Below are 19,247 nucleotides of genomic sequence, written 5' to 3'. Positions count from 1 at the left end.
CTGATTTATACTCACTTATTTAATATATTAAATACTAAATAAATGAAAAAATAGCAATATTTTAATATTAAGCTATCTTTGAGAAAACTTTTAAAAAAATGTCCGCATATGTCCTCGACAATTTTTTGTATATTAGTACCTCAACTAGTGTACTTTATTACACTATGTTGTTTTCCTGCCCCAAACTGCCCCTTTTTTAGTTCTTAATTTTTTTAGATATGGCTTACACTATACCAAAAAGAGTTTTATTTGAAGAATGGTTGGTAAGCAATCAAAATGATAAGGAAAAAAATATTTTTTTGAAAATCAAATCAATATTAAATCTTGATGAAGATATCTGCAGTGAAACAGAAAGCCATTTAATTGACCAAAGTCATTTGTTTTGTATAAAAATGAAGGATTTATGGCAGAAAAGTCATCGAACCCGCAGCCAGTTAGAAAAAAATCACAGCCAATGGCTAAGTGGATCTATCACTGTTGATATAACTGAAGTTAACCAAGGGCCTTCACTTAGTCATGTAGAAGAAAGAAACTTAGTCGGAAGGCCTCGAAAATCATTCGAAGACTCTTCTTTCAAAACAAAGAAACGGAGAGTAGAGCCTTTGCTAAAAAACTATACCGTTGAAGAATTGCGTTTCGCTACAGAACACTGTATGGATTCTTCTAATGAAAAATTTTCTTCTGAAAAAAAATGTTTGAGTACTAAGGAAGCACTGGCTCTTTTTTATGATATTGATCTGTCAGTTAGGAAATACAACACTTTACGTTCTGTTGTAAATGCGCTACATCCTGATTGCTTCCCGAGTTACCGTGCCTTACTGCAAACAAAAAAAAAATATTTACCTAATAATATTACCGTAACAGAAATATCTGCAGAAGTTGGTCTTCAAGAATTGTTACAAAAAACAACAGACAGTATCCTTAATATTTCAAATTTAAATATTTGTCAAGTGTTCAATCTAAAACTTATTTGTAAGTGGGGTTTCGATGGCAGCTCGGGACACAGTCTATATAAGCAAAAATTTGAATCCGCATCTAATACAGATGAATATATGTTTTTAACAGCATTGGTTCCAATAAAATTAGTTGATAGCTGCAATAATGTAATCTGGTCTAACCCAAAAACAAATTCTACGTTTTACTGCAGACCCATCAAGTTCGCTTTTATAAAAGAAAATCCTGAAGTTGTTCGTCAAGAAGAAAATGCCATGGTTATGTCTGTAAACGAGTTGAAAGTTTATACTACTTCAATTGAAAATAAAGATTTAAGTATTTCCTACAAGATGATTTTGACTTTGTTTGATGGAAGTATAGCAAATATTTTGTCCGAAACAAACTCATGTTCAAAATGCATCATTTGTGGAGCCACTCCCAAAGAAATGAACTCTGATACGGTTTTAGATAAATCTCCAGTAACCCAAAACTATCGTTTTGGCATATCAACTCTCCATTGCTGGATCAGGTTCTTTGAGTGTTTGTTGCATATTGCATACCGGTTGCCAATTAAAACTTGGCAAGTGAAAGGCGCAGAAAATAAAGCAATTACAGAAAACACAAAAAGGACCATCCAGGAGAATTTTAAGAGCAAAATGGGTCTTATAGTTGATAAGCCAAAGCCAGGATATGGCTCCACAAATGATGGCAATACTGCCAGGCGTTTTTTTCAAAATCCTGTTTTAAGCTCTCAAATAACCGGAATCGATAAAGAACTAATTGAAAAATTTCATTTAATTTTAAGAATTTTGGCGTCTGGTTGTAACATCGATATAACCAATTTTCGCATTTTGCTAAATGACACTCGTAGGTTATACTTACATTTATATAGCTGGTACTATATGCCAAGTTCGGTGCACAAAGTTCTTGTGCATGGCTGTGACATAATTGATTTTTTTGAATTGCCTATTGGGCAACTTGCGGAAGATGCTTTAGAAGCAAGGCACAAAGAATTCAGAAAAATCAGATTATGTAACAGCCGAAAAACTTCACGGGTAAATGCCAACACCGATATAATTTCAACTCTTTTACTGACCTCTGACCCAGAATTATCTTCTTATAGACAATCTACTAAAAAAAATAAAAATATTTTGTATGATAATAAAATAAAAGAGTATATAATTATTGAGAATTCTCAGAACACACTGGTAGAATCTGTTTTTGGCTTAGAGCTATCTAGTTCCTCAAGTAGTGATGATGATCAGTCTGACTAGATTTTTGACTTATTTTTCTGAACTTTTTGTCATTTATGAAAAATAGAGGTAATGTAATATTTAGTACACTGAAGACTTGTTTTTTTTTTCAATATTTTTAAGCAAATACTTTTGTTTAATTTGTAGTGTGTAATATTTAGCATATAATTATTGAAAGCTTGTTTTTTGAGCAAATACTTTTATTTTATTGTTTGTTATGAGACAAATATAAATTAATTCAGTTATTTTATTATTAATTGCTTTTCTAATTTGGGCGAGGAAAGTTGTGAGCAAACTCTTCTTGTTATATTTTTAACATTATTTTAGTAAAAAACTTCAAAAGAGTTAAAAAAAAATAAAATACAAAGTTTACTTTTTTATTTTAACAGCTTATTTTAATTTTGTCCAATTACCCCTATACCACGCAACACTGTGCAGTGTTACTCAAACTTTTTTCGTGACGGAACCCTTAATTTTTAACGGAACACTAAACTCTAAACTAACTGAACTTGACGATTTCGCCTATCGAAATCGTCATTAAATAACTCTTAACACTTCTCTCACAGGAATAACTTTGTAGGGGTGTTATGTATACTTTTTAACTATTCGGTGAACTATAGATTTCGCCAGATTTCGCGTGTAAATTTGCCCCAATCTGCAACAGAGGAGTGCATAGATTTTCTTCCAAAGAAAACAAAACGTCAAGTTGTTCATTTTCATCTCGAGCAGGACGACCAGATTTCGGCAGATCTCTAACATGACCGAATTCTCTAAATTTAGCCTCTATCCTACTCACCACCTTTTGACATATCGGAGGACGATCAGGATGGATTTCATTGAATAATTGAACAGCTTCTCTTTGAGTACGTTTTTTATCACCAAACCCAACCATGCACAGAATTTCAATTTTTTCTCGTTCCGTTAACTTTACCATTGTGAAAACCGCAACTTTGCTCGTACACTTCACACTTCTTCAAAAATCAAAAATTTTTTTTTAACACACCCCTGAATTTTAAATGAACTTAGACATAACTTTTGGGATGCACTGTATATTTACTTATCCACAGAAAGAGACGGAATCCACCAATCACTTAAAGAACATATATTGATATACAGGGTGTCCGGAAAGAGGCCAATCCGCCGGCCACATAATATGGGGTGGACCAAAATAATGCGACTTTCGTTATGCAATTTTTTAATTGGGCGCTCGGTATTCAATATACAGGGCGTCAAAATAAGAAATATCGAATCTTTTTTTTTTTTTAATAAGTCGAGTGTTTCATAAGATATTAAATTAAAATTTGGTATGAGGGGGTTTTTTGGAACGAGAAATTGAAATCCGTTCACGGATTTGCTATACCTTGCAGAGGGCGCCACCTGCGGTATATTGCATGTGTTAAAAATACCAAAACTTTTTTGTTTCCCTGTATAATAAAGTTCTAGTAAAAAATTCTAATTATTCAATCTTTTCTTGTAAAAAAAGTATTCTTAGTAAATGTCGGCCTGAGAATCCGTTAATTAGATATCATTTTAAAATCTAGATACTTATTTCTAAACAAATTGGCTGACCTCGGGATCCAGTAACTTTTTACGTACTGTCAAAGTAACAAATTTAAACGCCTTTGACGCTCTTTACAAGCTTCTCAATTACTCCTAAAATAAGTCTACGTTTTTTAATTACATATTTGTATTTGGTGTGGTTTCTTACAACTTATAAAACCATAATGACTCATAGACCAAGAAATGTACCCTTTTCCGAAATGGCGGATATGTTTTTGATGTTTGGCAAGTTTTAAATATTATTGTAAACGGTAAATACCTGTCAATTCTTAACTAGGAAAATGTGACTCCAATGCTAGTTTAGCCGCTAGACGCTATACCCAGACATTCCCAAATCGATTTCATCCCAAAAGAAAATATTTTTTAAATTTGATTAAATGCCTAAGGGAGACTGGAAGTTTCATCGAAAGACAGAAGGGTAATTGCGGCGGACCTCGTGCGGTGCAATTAGGGCAAGAGGAGGAAATTTTAAGAATTGTCGAAGAATCACCAAACAATAGTACTAGGGTTTTGGCTGAACGGGTGAGAATTGAGAAAACCAAGACACATAATATTTTTCGGAATTCAGCAACTTTACCCATTTCATCTTCACCCTAATACCCGACGATCCCGAGGCAAGACTTGCTTTTTGTACATGGTTATGTGAAATGAATAATAGAAATGTGGATTTTATAAGGGCGATTCTATTTGCTGACTAGGCCACGTTCACGAGAAACGGCATGACAAATATCTATAACGCACACATATTGGCTGAAGAGAATCCTAGGACCATAGTTGAGACACATCATCAAGTGGGCAGGTGTTCTGGATAACTTTCTTTAAGGACCTGTCATTTTACCAGGTTATTTGACTGGTTTCTGTTGTTTCTACAAGAAATACTGCTCGATTTGCTTGATGATTTGCCTCTAAATTTAAGACAAAATCTTTGGTTTCAATTTGATGGTGCTCCGGCTCATTTTGCTATAAACGTTAGGAACTATTTACATCAAGTATTTTCTAATCGCTGGATTAGTAGGGGTCGAGATGCTCCTGTTCCGTGGCCACCCCGTTCGCCCGACCTTATATCTTTGGATTTTTCAGTCTGGGGATGTATGAAAGACTTCATGATAATTTAAGGGAAAGAATCATTGCAGCTGGAGAGTATTTCAGGTTAAAACCAAATATTTTTCAAAGCCTTAGATTTTCATTAATAAAGAGGGCTCGTATGTGTACACAAACAAATGGAGGTCACGTAGACAAATAATTTAGGGTATTTATTCTATGATTTTTATTATAATAAGTAATTTAGTATTAATTTAGAAGAAATAATTTACGTTTATTTTGTTAACTTGTTAATATGTATCTAGACTTTAAAATTAAGATATCTAATAAACGGATTCTCAGGCCGACATTTACAAAGAATACTTTTTTTTATAAAAGATTGTATAGTTAGAATTTTTTACTAGAACTTTATTATACAGGGGTACAAAAAAGTTTTGGCATTTTTAACACATGCAATATACCGCAGGTGGCGCCCTCTGCGAGGTATAGCAAATCCGTGAACCAATTTCAATTTCTCGTTTCAAAAAAAACCCTCACACCAAATTTTAATTTAATATCTTATGAAACACTCGACTTATTAAAAAAAAAAACGATTTTATATTTCTCATTTTGACGCCCTGTATATTGAATACCGAGCGCCCAATTAAAAGTCGCATTATTTTGGTCCGACCTATATGTAGGCGGCGGAAAAAGGAGGCCATTTTTCCGAACACCCTGTAGAACATAAGAACATAAATATGGCAAGCAGATTTCCAGATCTAGTCAAGGATTGGCAAAATTAAAAAATCTTGTTCTGGTTCCTGCAATTATCTGCTAGGCTCCGCGGAGCACACTTTGGGTAACGCTGCTTTAGGCCATTGATATTTGACAGTGTTCTGCATACATATTTTTATTAAATTTGTTATTAAGATTGTAAGATTAATATTGTCTAGTCTATAAGCCTCAATACTGTCTTCCTTTATTATTATAAATTGGATGTTTTGTATAAATTGGGCGTTGCCCGTTAATAAATAAATAATTGTTTAGGCTGCAAGAGCACAAAACAAACGAAAAATCGATGAAGATGAAGAGGAGGATGACGATGATGACGTCCCGTTAATGGCCCGTAAGAAGGTCAAAAAGGAGGAAAAGAAAAAAAAGAAAAAGAAACTGGAATCAGACTATGAGGATGATGAAGAGGAAGATTTTGTACCAAAGAAAAAGAAAAAGGTTAGTAAAAAGGGTATAATTGCTATGAATATTCTGCATGCCTATTTTTGGTTTAGGTGAAAAAAGAAAAAGAAAAGAAGATCAAGGTTAAGCAGGAGGTAAAGGAGGAAGTCAGTCCTAAAAAGGGAGGAAGGAAGAAGAAGGAGGAGGAAGAGCCGGAAGTTTGGAAATGGTGAGTGATATCTTTTGTTGTTTCAATCTTTCAAATTAATATTTTTTGATCTTGACTTTTTTTTAATTTTTAAATTTTTTCGTCACTATTCAATATTTTCATTTCTTAATTTTTCTTTCATTATTTTTAACAATTTTGCTTAATTATAAAATGCTTCATTTTGCATTTCAAGCTTTGCTTAGTTTCTGAATTTCTGAAGTGTTATTTTCAAAGTTTTTCAAAATATATATTTGGTCAGGTTTGATTACAAGTAATTGTAATAAATATATTAATTTTACTTATAACAATAACACTTAAAAAAACTATCTATGACACTTAATCAGTAAAGCTTTAATTTTGAATCTCCCGTCGATTCACTTTCTGGCCTTTGCTACATCAGCGAATTTCACGCCTTATCTATCAGCTGTTTGTTTGACTTTGACGTTCTTCATGGCGAATGACCTCCTTACACGTTTCGGTTTATTTATATTTATTTTTCACTTTTTTTATGTAAAATAACCACTGGCTAACATATTTTTTCGAAGAAATGTTTCCCTTATTAAACAATTTTCGTAAATTAGCAAAAATTAGTGCGCGTACTTGCGCTTTGTGTGATATATGTGCGGTGAAACGGAGCATTTACTTCAAAATCGCGTACAAGAGAACGAAACTGAATTATGAAAATACTGTGAGGGAAGTCGATGAGTTTCGGCGGTTAAATGTCAATAATTTAACTGAAAATGTGCAAAATGTGATTTATAATTTGAAGGAATTAAGAAAAAGTGTTGATTTGGATCCAGGTGACATAACCCCAAAACGTAGGAGAAAGCGGAGAAAAAATGTGCAAACATGGTAACTTATTGCTGGAATCTTAATAATTTCTTAAGGAAATTAAATAAAAATTTAGTCCAGGCTATACCGGGGAAGTCCTTTGATTTTCTCCATTAAATATACATTTCAAGTTCACACAAGTTTCAAGTATATCCACAAGAATAATAAATAAAAAAAAATCATTGAGGCAACAAAAAAAGAATTTGTATCTCATGAAAATAAATTTAAAACTCTTAATTAAAATACTAAATACAATAAGCAAATTTAATTAAAAAATCCTACTCTAGTGCCAGCATTGAATACAGTAACAAATGATTTAGGACCCTCTTAAACAGAACAATTTTAAATTAATTTAGAAGAAGCTAAATATACCACTGGAATCCAGACAAACAGAACTTATTATATAAAATTACAGTAAAGTAAAAAATTCAATTGGTATACACCCTTTGGCAAATGTTTTATAATTTATAGTAATGGGGTGATGTTTTGAAAATTTTGGAGTCACCCCTGTGAAAAAATCTTTGATTACCATTCCTTTTATAAAAAGAAACAATCACATTCCAGTTGGATATTTCTCTAGTTTATAGATTTTTATAAGAAATAGACATAGATTATGTCTATTTTTCAATGAAATATACAGTATTGGCAAAAAGTCAAAAAGCAATTTTCAAAAAAAAAACATTTGCTCTCTTATTTTATTTCTATTTTATATTAAACTTTAACATAAGAAATGCATATACTAATAAAACGCATAACTACTTCACAACTCCCACAGGAAAAGCAGTACCTATTAAAAGAAATCAAAAGCTGTGTAGCTGTCTTTTTCCAGAATGTGTTTTGTTAAAGTGGAACTAGCAAGAGAATGTTTAGATTCATAAATCAATTGTACCTCGAATTGTACAGCAATTTCACAAGGAAGGCCATGTGTCTTAGACGAATAGAAATCTCAGAAGAATAAAAACAGACAGACCATAAAAAAACTGTCTGGTGCGAACACAAGCAAATTTAAAACTATTCAGAAAGAACCTAATTTTTTATCTTCTAAAATTAAGACCAAAATTGCTGAAGATCTGCACAATAACCTTTCAGCGGTCGCGCCCATTTTCAAAAAAATAGAGAGTCTGCAGCAACCACTTGTAGCTAAAAAGATCATTTCTTTTAAAATAAAAACTAAAAATATTTTTGGTTTGAATAAAAAATACATTTTAACATTAGTAACATTTATTTTAACTGTTTGTTTTTTATTTTAACATAATTGGCGAGTAATAATCATACAAGAAAAAAAAATAAACGAGATTAAAAACACCTAAAACTAAAAGGTCAATTTTCCCACTCAGCTGTTTCAAAGCAATCTGGACATGTGGTGATTGCATGCTCTAAGCATACAGCTGCATTGCATTTTTTGCAAAAATATCGGGTAGGACGATTTTTTTTTTCTGTCGCATAAAATAGAACGTCCGCGTCGATTTGGTATATTTTCAACTGGATTTTCTGAAGTCTCTATTCCAAGGATCTCATGGATTCTAAGTTTGGTAACTTTTGATATATTTGGAATTTCTACACGAGCTTTAAGTTGAGCTTCAATAAGCTTGAATGAAAGTTGACGTAAAAATTCTTTACGCTTTATTTTTGCATCTGGATAATTTTTGAGCTTTGTACACAACTAATGAATTTATTCCGGCAACATTTAACATACTATAAAATATGACCATTGGCCATCTTCGAGTAGCGCGGGCACAATTATACACTGAACATAACTTATCCACCGTATCGACCCCTCCTTTAGTTTGATAATGATCTTCGGTTTTCCATTTTCAGAATCCAAAGCATCATCCTTGTGTAAACTGGACATTAGCAAAACATTTTTACTCCTCTTGGGTATATAGGATACAAGTGTACAGGTTTCATTAAATCCAAACAATGATGATTTTTCTCGACGATTTATGGGTTTTTAAATTCGATCGGAAGTTCTCTTTTATTTTTTCTTACTGTTCCTATTAAAGCTAGTCTAAAATTTTGCTTTAAATTCTCTATAAGGGTGTAACTGGTAATCTAGTTATCAGTTGTTACATTCCTACCAGTGCCTCTAATTGTTTCACACAATCTTTGTACAACAGCATCTGGAGAGTTGCTAGCTTGAAAAGGGCCTTCAGGTTGTTTACCCACATAAACTTCCATACTACATGTATAAAACACCTTTGAGTCACACATAGCGAACACTTTTAGTCCATATTTATTCGGTTTGCTTGGTATGTATTGGAGAAAACTGCACCGACCGCGAAAGGCTTCTAGTTTTTCATCCACAGTAACAGTGAAATGGAGTAAATCCAGATTTATATTTTTGCACGAAGTTATCAAAAACAGCCCTTATTGGCGCCAACTTGTCTATGGCTCTACGAGTTTCACGTGTCTCCATATCGTCAAAACGTAAATGTCTTAATAAAAAGCGAAATCTTTGTAAGGACATTGTAAGCCTAAAAATTTCAACAGCAGTGCCATCGGTTTTCCACAAATCTTCAGCATTTAAATGACTGCTTTTTAACAATCCACCTAAATAAAGGAGACCTATCAAAGCAAGCAATTCAACAGAATCTGTGGGTTTAGCATCTCTTTCGCGTGAATAATTGCCACGGACGGATTCAATATGCTGGTTTGTATACTGGACAATGGTATTTACTATCTCTTCAGAAAAAAAGTGCTGCCATATTTTTATTGGAGATTTTTGATTTTTTAAATCTCCTTTGGGACCAGGCAAATGCGTAACCAAATTTTCGGCCCGTGTTCGGACAGCTTTTGAAGGACAATGCTTTCGCCACTTTGTGGTCTTGTCTTTGCTTATAAAAAAGGGACCTTCATTGTATTCATTTACTTCAATTTCAGTATCCGAAATATCCTGTTCACTATCAGGATCATAAACCTCTGTTTTGACGACGAGTTCTTCTTCATCAACAACTGAACGCTCCCGAGTTTAGCGGTACACTAATAATGCTATTTCATTAAGGTACTGAGAACCGCAACCCGAGTTGCGCAGTAACTTTTAGTCAATAGCCAAAAACATTTTAAAATGGAACGAGAGTCCGCGCGCGACTGCGTGAAAGGTTAATGTATCATCAAGGGCTGTCGAAAAGTGCTCTCAGCAAAAAACAGATGTGTCCTTCTTGAATTCGCAAGACTTCATGCTAATTGAATAGACAGACTATGATTGGAAAAGAGTCATTTGGAGTGATGAATCAAAATTTAATTTATTTAATAGCAATGAAATTTTGTTTGTTAGAAGAATCAAAGGCTTAATGCTAAGTACACTGTAAAGCACGTGGATGGCCCTGTTATGGTTTGGTGGGGTTGTTTTTCAAGATTTGGTATAGGTTTATTACATTGGATAGTTGACATTACCCTGGATTGCTTTGTTTACAGACATTTTAGAGGAACACATGTTACCATATTCTGAAGAAATAATGCCTAAAAGCATTATTTCCAACAAGATAATAAACCCAAACATTCCTCCATACTTGAAGGCTTGGTTTAGGCAAGAAAAAAATAGAGGTTTTGAAGTGGCCATTGCCATACTCGGATTTAAATCCAGTAGAAAATTTATGGGAAATATCGGATAAGAAAATGACTAAAAGCCTATTTAAATGTGCTAAAACTTCATGAAATTTTAGGGTTAGTATGGAAAAATTTGAATCCTCAAAGTATTCACAGGCTGGTATCTTCAATGTGGAACCATTGTCTGGAAGTAATTAAAAATAATGGAAGCTTTACTAAATATTAGTTCTTTCATATTAAAGTTATTTCAAGAACATGTATTGAATAAAAAATTGCTTTACTTTTTTCCAACACTTACGTTTTTAAAAATAATATCCAATCCAACAATAATGATTTAAATGTAAGCGAAAATGCCAATATGTTAGGTTTATACATCAACGAACACCTTAATAGGCCATAATACAATTATAGTATTAGAGTAATTGAAAAATACATGAATGAAAAATCCTTAAGAATTCTGTACTTTGCTAACTTTGAATTTATCTTTTGGAGAAAAGATAGCATGTTACAAAATATTTTTATTGTTCAAAAAAGGCTGATAAGATTTATAAAAAAAATTGGTTTTCTTCAAAGTTGTGGGTCAGTCTAGAGATTTGGGTATTATGACCGGATATGCCTTAACTTTTTAATATGTTTAATGTTTTTCTTTAAAAACAAACATCTTTTCCAATCAAAAACGGAGCATAATTATAACATAAGGACATTAAACGTTAAGTATCCAATCCATAAACTTTCACTAACAGAAAAATCTCCACATTATGCATGTATAGAACTATTTAACGCCCTACCAGAACACATAAGAAGAATTGTATCAGTTGGAAGGTTTAAGGCTGCAATTAAGAATTTGTTAGTAAAGCTGGAACCTTACTCTTTAAAAGACTATTGGACCTAATCCTAATACATGTTTTTGTTGACATTATTTCATTTCATGTACAGTGTAAGTGTTATGTGATTTGAAATAAGGAGATTATTATTATATTTAAAAAGCAATATTTATATTAATAAAAAGCTGTTCTTAAGTTTAAAAATTACACAATATAAATTAATTAATTTATTTTTGCAAAAGCTAAAAAACTTTTTTTTTTAAAGCCAAAATTGAGTTTCTTTTAAAGTTGCTTTACATTTTGCCAATACTGTATGATTTTGCAACACATTTAGAGGCCATACATGTGTTTTTTTGTTTAATTTTTATATACCCATAGATCATATAGTTAATAGGGATTTAGAGATAAAGAGAGATATTTAGAGATTAACCATATATTTATAGTTTATTTATGGTAAGGTTTATTTAGATTCCAGCCTCCACAGGCAAAAAAAGACGTAATGCTATCAGTCGTATCTCTCAAGAAATTTTCAATTATTAATTACAGGTTTTTAAATCTTGCGCTTGGTTGGCACATATTTGCTTAAAACCACATTCAACATTCAATTTTAACCTCTTAAACAAGTGTTTAAGAGGCAAACCTCTTAAACTTTCTAGTAGGTGAATAAAATATTTTATTCTGCTAATAATTTCAAGAAAATCAATGTTCAAAAGTTCACCATATACTCGTATAATAAGAATAAATGGACTTATTTCTACAGAAACTAGTAGGATATATTAATTTTCAAAACTTTTTAAAATTAATATCTGTGTTAATTAACAACACTACACACTACAGATTTATCTACTACAAACTATCTATCCCCGAAAATCTTCAACTTGTTGCCAAATACTATAAGAACACCAAGTAGCTTAAAAATATTTAGTAAAAGATGTAGAAAATACTTTTTTTCAGTACTCACTTAATAATTCTTGAACTGTATTTTTCATTCTTGCTATGCAGGTCATTCAGTATATACAGACATATCATGTTTTTGATGTTTGTGTTTGGGTATTTAGATTATTAGCAATATTGGCAATAAAAAATAAAGATAAACAAGCAGGATATAAATAAAAAATTATTTCTAGTATATGTTTCTAGGGTCTAGGTACTTTAAATACTTGTGATATATGTGGTAAAATTGTTCATTTAAAAGAAAGATTTCTGACTAATTTACTAACCTTGCATCCGACTTTATGAGATTCTCTTGACAGTAGAATTTGACCCAATGCTTTGTTTTTAGGTGGGAAGAAGAAAAAAAAGAAGATGGTGTAAAATGGAACTTCTTAGAGCACAAAGGCCCAGTATTCGCTCCACCCTACGAGCCTCTGCCTAAAAACGTAAAATTCTATTACGACGGAAAAGAGATGAAATTAAGTGAAGATGCCGAAGAAATTGCCGGGTTTTATGCAAAAATGTTGGACCACGATTACACCACTAAAGAGGCCTTCAACACGAATTTCTTTACCGATTGGAGGTCTGTTATGACCAAAGAGGAAAAAAGCATCATAACTGATCTGAAAAAGTGCAATTTTAAACAGATGCATGCGTTCTTTATGGACCAGGCGGAAAAGAACCGTAATAAGACCAAAGAAGAAAAACTAGCTAAAAAGGAGGAAAACGAGGCGCTATTAAAAGAATACGGTTTTTGTACCATTGACGGGCATAAAGAGAAAATAGGCAATTTCAGAATTGAACCTCCAGGTCTATTTAGGGGTCGAGGTGAACATCCGAAAATGGGCAAATTAAAACGACGGGTGGAGGCGGAAGACATTATCATAAATTGCAGTAAAGACTCGGAAATACCGAAAGCGCCGCCGGGCCACCGTTGGAAAGAGGTTAGGCACGATAACAAAGTAACTTGGTTGGCCTCCTGGACCGAAAACGTACAAAATCAAGTTAAATACATCATGTTGAATCCTAGTTCAAAATTGAAAGGGGAGAAAGATTGGCAAAAGTACGAGACGGCGCGGAAACTTCATCAGAAAGTTGATAAAATTAGGGAGAACTATCAGGCCGATTGGAAGTCGAAAGAAATGAAAATTAGACAGCGGGCTGTGGCATTATATTTTATTGATAAGTTAGCGCTTAGGGCCGGTAACGAGAAAGATGAAGATCAGGCGGATACTGTCGGTAAGTTATTTGGTAGTCAAATCAATCTTTGCCAGTCAAATGTTAAGATATATTTAAATGCAAGATTATTAATTGAGTGTACCCGGCTATTTTTTAAAGTAATTTTCCCACTCTGAATGTTTTATATTTAGTAGTCTATGGCTATAATAAAACAACTAATTTTTACTAAAAATGCATAAAGCAAGTCTTTGCCTATGATTTTCTGTTCAATTTAAATGGTTCACCTGTCTGGAGAAAACATAAAATACGTAGGGCGACTAATTTTATTTTCCCATGCCTATTTAATTAAAAATCGCTATTAGGCAGCCTTAGTGTTTTAAGTAATTCTATTAAACAGGTAAAGCGCTTTCAACCCTCTCAGTACCAATTGTGCAATTAAAAAACAAATTATTACATAATGATTGCTTTTTTAACCCTTCAATGTTTTTAATTGTATTCATTGTAAACATTATGCTAAAGGAATGTTCCTCTACATTCAAATTTTGCATTGACACAACTCTTTTTGCTAATAACTAATAGGTGAATTCATGAATACCATATTTAATATAACATTAGTATATTTTTTTAATAGAATTGACTAAGCAATCATTTAATTTAAAGTCCATCACATGAAATTTTATGATTTTGCATTATCATCCCATACCATAGAGGTTTTCAGGCCTGGATGCATTTTATCCTTGCATCAGTTTTTGGGCACATTTCTCAACGTTGACTATTTTAAAAGCTAAATAAATTGAATAAATCCATACCCTTAAAGACTTTTTTTTAAAATCTTTTGAAATTTATAGATAAAAATTTACTGTTCACTTTGAATCATATCTACCCTCATAAAAGGTTAATGAATTAGAACTTCTAATGTTATTTATTTAAGTAAAAAACATTAAACCTTAATTCAGTTAAATAAAGAAAACATCCCGCTGTTGTGTGGACTCGATAGAACTAAACATACATTTGTCTCACAAAAAAAAAAGATCATTTTAAAGTGTGTTTTTTATGCATTTTATTGTTATATTGTTAATAAAAAACTTTCCATTGTTACTTTCAAAAGATAAATTGGCACATGTAATTGAAAAAACTATTTCATATTGATCTTGCTTATTGGTCTCAATTTAGACATAATATGTTGTTGATACATCCTAGTATGTTTTTTTCTTTATTCATAGTTATAGTATTTTTCTGTTAATCTTTGTATTTTCTTTGTAATTAATAATTTTCTTGCATATATTATATGCATACTACAAGAAGTTAATTTCTTTAATTAAACTACATAAATAGTCTAAGAGCCAGCGATACTCGACCCTACGTCATCGGGAATTGTGTTATGAATAATAACAGTGCATAGCTTGGACACGGGGGAGTATGGAACACCCTTGTCGACCGGGCAAATCCTGTGCCAATTAGTGTAATTAATTAATGAAAAATACGAAAATCTTGATTCGTAACGTATTTAGGAATGAAATAAATAAGTACATGACATTGAAGGGGACAGGTGGCACTTTAAGGAAATATATGTGTGCCGCCCCCTCCCTTGTGTCGAACCCCTGTTGACCGAGCGCAAAGGGGTTGCTTGTAACTATTGTGCTTACATCATCAAGAATTTTGACATGTTTTTTTTTAATTGAAGCTTAGAATGTGCACATCAAGAATAATTGTGTGCCGTGGAAATTCGTATGCCAAATGCGATGTTGACCGGTTTTTATCGGTCGACTTCAGCCCAATACCAAGATCTTTACGACTTATTTTGGGTACTGTACATAGCAGAAAACGGAAACTTTGTCCGGTTTTTCTTCAGGACACTGTACATTCCCAGAACAGGATTCTATAGAATTTGTGTCCACCCTATCCGTGTATAATGAGCGTGTCGAATTGGGTGCCTAAGCCAGCAGCTGTTAGAGCGGAGACGCAGTTTGGCTCAAGCAGGCGCAAGGTACAGGAGAAGAAATTGTTTATCGTTGGCAGTCGGAAATAAAACATTTCCTTCGAGCCATAAAGTGTTTTATTGGCGGAAAATCCACGAATGTCATACCGTTCACGGATATTTCATTTGAAAGGTGTCGTAACGCAATAGCATTTCGTGAGAAAAAAAAATTAAATACGGAGGTCTACAATTTTCCGAGAAATCAAGGGAAAATTATGGATATCACAGAGAGTGCTACCAAAAGGCTTGTGTCATCAAAAGTAGATGGAAAGAAGAATTCGAAATTTCATTGGAAGTAAAAAGTGAATCTTGAATTCTTTTCTGAAATTTTGTAGTATTTTTTCTAATGACGTGAGTGATCAATTTATCGAAAATTATTGAAGTCGCATATTCTTATCATTCACTGAAGTTAGAGTTGTAAATCGCGAACGGATTCAATTGCGCATGTGCATTAATCAAATGTCACTCGCGATGCATATCGAAGCGTGAAATCCTGAAAAATCTTCGTAGGATTTTTAAAGGACGGTGAATTGAATGAAGTTTAATAAACTTTCTACAAGACATCAAGTTAATGGGAAAATTTATTGTAATGAGTGAAAGTACTTGTCAATAAATTACAATTTCATTCGCAAAATTTTATGAGTTTCAGCAAAGAAAATTATTATTTGATAAAATTTATTGAGAAAATTGAAAAATGTAATTCCTGAACATTATCTTACCAAAAAGTTAAGTAAATTCAGTACATCTTATTTATTCAATTACAGTGTTCTTCAATAAATCTACTTTATTGAAAAAGTGTTTTTAATGAATGAAAGTACTTTTAAATAAATAAATTGATTTCATTCGTGGAATTGTGAAGAAAGTGACGATTCCGATGATGAGTATTCATAAGTACATGTCCCGGTAGCCATTAGCTTGTTTGTTTTGTAATTCGCAAATTGTATTAATTACAAAACGCTACATCTTTATATTCTATAAATTTTTTCAGTAATAAATGTGTCACGCTTGTACTCGTAGAGTAAGTTTTTTTTTCGTCAATTTGTCCTTATTTGTATGTGTGTTGATAAAATAACTTTTTGACAAATCCTAAGTTTCAATTGAAAACACTCCCTCTGCAACATATTCAAATAATACGCCAGTTACTTGCATTTCTAAAATATTGCTGTATATAGAAATTAGCTAAAAATTATCAATTTTCGGAATTTCTATTGCAAATTATGCAAATTTCATTTTTAAGTACAAGTTTATATTTCCGAAAAGTTTATAATAATGGGGGATCGAGGATAATTGTTTTTTAATGCGAAGATGAGAAGCGATCGTAACGGAGATTTCAAAAAAGATAAATATATAACAAATTGTCAAAAATCAATCATTTAAAAGTGGAAACATTCCATGCTTCCACGTAAATACAATTTAAATGGCAGAAATACTTTGTAATTAATTGCGAAAGTGTGAATTCAATGAGTTGATTGAATTACAATGATCTTGGTATAGGGCTGAAGTCGACCGATAAAAACCGGTCAGCATCGCATTTGGCACACGAATTTCCATGGCACACATAATTATTCTTGATGTGCACATTCTAAGCTTCAATTAAAAAAAAATTGTCAAAATTCTTGATGATGTAAGCACAATAGTTACAAGCCCTTTGCGCTCGGTCAATAGGGGTTCGGCACACATATATTTCCTTAAAGTGCCACCTGTCTCCTTCAATGTCATGTACTTATTTATTTCATTCCTAAATACGTTACGAATCAAGATTTTCGTATTTTTCATTAATTAATTACACTAATTGGCACAGGATTTGCCCGGTCGACCGTGTCCAAGCTATGCATTGTTATTATTCATACCACAATTCCCGATGACGTAGGGTCGAGTGTCGCTGGCTCTCCTACTAAAAAGGATTCCTGAAAATTAGGTTATTTTGCACATAGAAAGCACTATAAGTGACAATTTTCTACACAGCAGTATAGTTTTTGTAATGGTGTTAAAATTACTCGTTCATAAAGAATATAACTTTACATTACTGATTTCTATTTTGAGCCTTGCGAATAATCAAAATTATGTCATACCTGGAGAAGCAAGTCTGGCACGCAGGTTTTTGGTATGCTGGCCAAAACAAAACAGTAATTTAACGTATTTATTGCAAGAAATCACTATTCTCTATATAAGTTCAATTTTTTGGTCCACACTGATCGTATAGGCCTTTTTTGATGTCATAATTGGATTTAAATCTCCTGATATAAATGCATTGTTTTTAACCAGATATGTATAATTTGGCTCTCAAATATCAAGGATAATTTAAAGTGAGCTCTCATGTTCTCTTTATAAAATGCTTAATGTTTGTGACCTCATATAAAACAACATATAAAAAAATTATATTTATAACCTGATAACGCAAAACTGCCCTGTGGAAGAGAAAAAGAAAGAGGCCATGGGAAATCATTTATCGCTAAAATAGTTCAGAATAAATAAATCCAGCAAAATCCTTTTGTAATATATCTTTTTTTCTTGTAATCTTATTTTAATCTTCTTTTTTTTGACATAATATGGCTTTGCCTGTATTGGATACACTTTAAGTACTTTTAAGTTGTTAGACAAATTATCTATGCCTAATTTTACATATTCCTTAAATATCATTTATCTTGAGTTTATGATTGAGGTTTAATAGGCATGCAATTACATAATAAATTATTTAATACAATAATTGCCCTTTGAAAATATAACAAATTATTATGTTTAAGGTTGCTGTTCACTTAGAGTGGAACACATCGAACTGCACGAAGAAAAAGACGGAAAAGATTATGTAGTAGTGTTCGATTTCCTCGGTAAAGATTCAATTAGGTATTACAATGAAGTCCCTGTGGAGAAGCGAGTCTTTAAAAACTTACAATTGTTTATGGAGAATAAGAGGAAAGGAGATGATCTCTTTGATAGGTATGTAAAATTTCCTTGTGTAATACATACACTGGTGGCCAAAAGTAGTTTGACAAATTCCATTTTTATGGATATATTTTATCTGATGCAAAGGAAAAACCGGTTGAGCTTATTAGTGTTCAGGAATGTAAACAATATAGTTTGAAGAAACAAATTCCATAGATTTTTATTGCTTGCACTTTTTCTCAATATTTTTTTTATCAAATTCCAATAATTTTGTTTGACTGCTAGGTGGCCAAAATTGGATTGACAAACAACGTATTTTTTCAGTCTCTGAGTTTTATGCGTTGGTTTCTGTTGATTTGACTTTCCTTACTATTAGTTTTGAAAAATATTCACAATGCCATGTGGTAGAACTTTATCGATCGATATTAAGATGCGAATAATCGACGTTTACCAGAAAGGGGTTAAACAGGCGGATATTGCTCGAAAATTTTCTATTTTGAGGGCAACAGTAAGTCAAATAATAAAAAAAATTAATCTCCGTGGAAGTGTTGTTCCTCTAAAAAAAACTGGCCGACTAAAGAAGACTACTAGTCGTGTTGACAAATTAATTTTGAAAAAGGCAAAACTGCATTTGGAAGAAGAAGGTGTGGGTTGAGTTAGTTGTCGTACCATTAGAAGGAGATATAGTGATTTAATTAATAATATCTTCAATATAGTGATTTAAAAACAAGACGCCCTTGCAAAGAAACCACTGCTAAGTTTAAAAAACGTACGGGCGCGATTGAGCTTTGCTCGAGAACATAGTCACTGGACAGTCTCCGAATGAAAAAGGTTATTTTTAGTGATGAATCAAAGTTCAATTTGATTAATTCGGATGGCAAAAGATATAATTAGGCATCCTTTGAACCAAAGGTTTGATCACAGTC

General features: G+C 32.4%; 1 protein-coding gene across 3 annotated transcripts in view; it reads left to right on the top strand.

Annotated features, from left to right (window-relative positions):
• The window catches only part of LOC126743541 (DNA topoisomerase I, mitochondrial), a 44,878-nt gene that overhangs the window by 13,448 nt on the left and 12,183 nt on the right, over positions 1 to 19,247 (top strand). For 2 of the 3 annotated variants that reach the window (XM_050450675.1, XM_050450676.1), the window contains 4 exons: positions 5,814 to 5,996; positions 6,053 to 6,168; positions 12,631 to 13,520; positions 18,183 to 18,375. In XM_050450675.1, coding sequence (XP_050306632.1) covers positions 5,814 to 5,996; positions 6,053 to 6,168; positions 12,631 to 13,520; positions 18,183 to 18,375 — 1,382 coding nt within the window. Of the gene's footprint in view, positions 1 to 5,813; positions 5,997 to 6,052; positions 6,169 to 6,609; positions 7,000 to 12,630; positions 13,521 to 18,182; positions 18,376 to 19,247 lie in introns of those variants that run through there. The other variant, XM_050450677.1, reaches the window with a different exon arrangement.

The sequence above is a fragment of the Anthonomus grandis genome, chromosome 13 (genome assembly GCF_022605725.1).
Source record: "Anthonomus grandis grandis chromosome 13, icAntGran1.3, whole genome shotgun sequence".
In the NCBI taxonomy this organism is placed as follows: Eukaryota; Metazoa; Arthropoda; class Insecta; order Coleoptera; family Curculionidae; genus Anthonomus; species Anthonomus grandis.
Note: the sequence above shows the minus strand (reverse complement) of the source record. Positions and strands in the feature narration are given on the sequence as shown.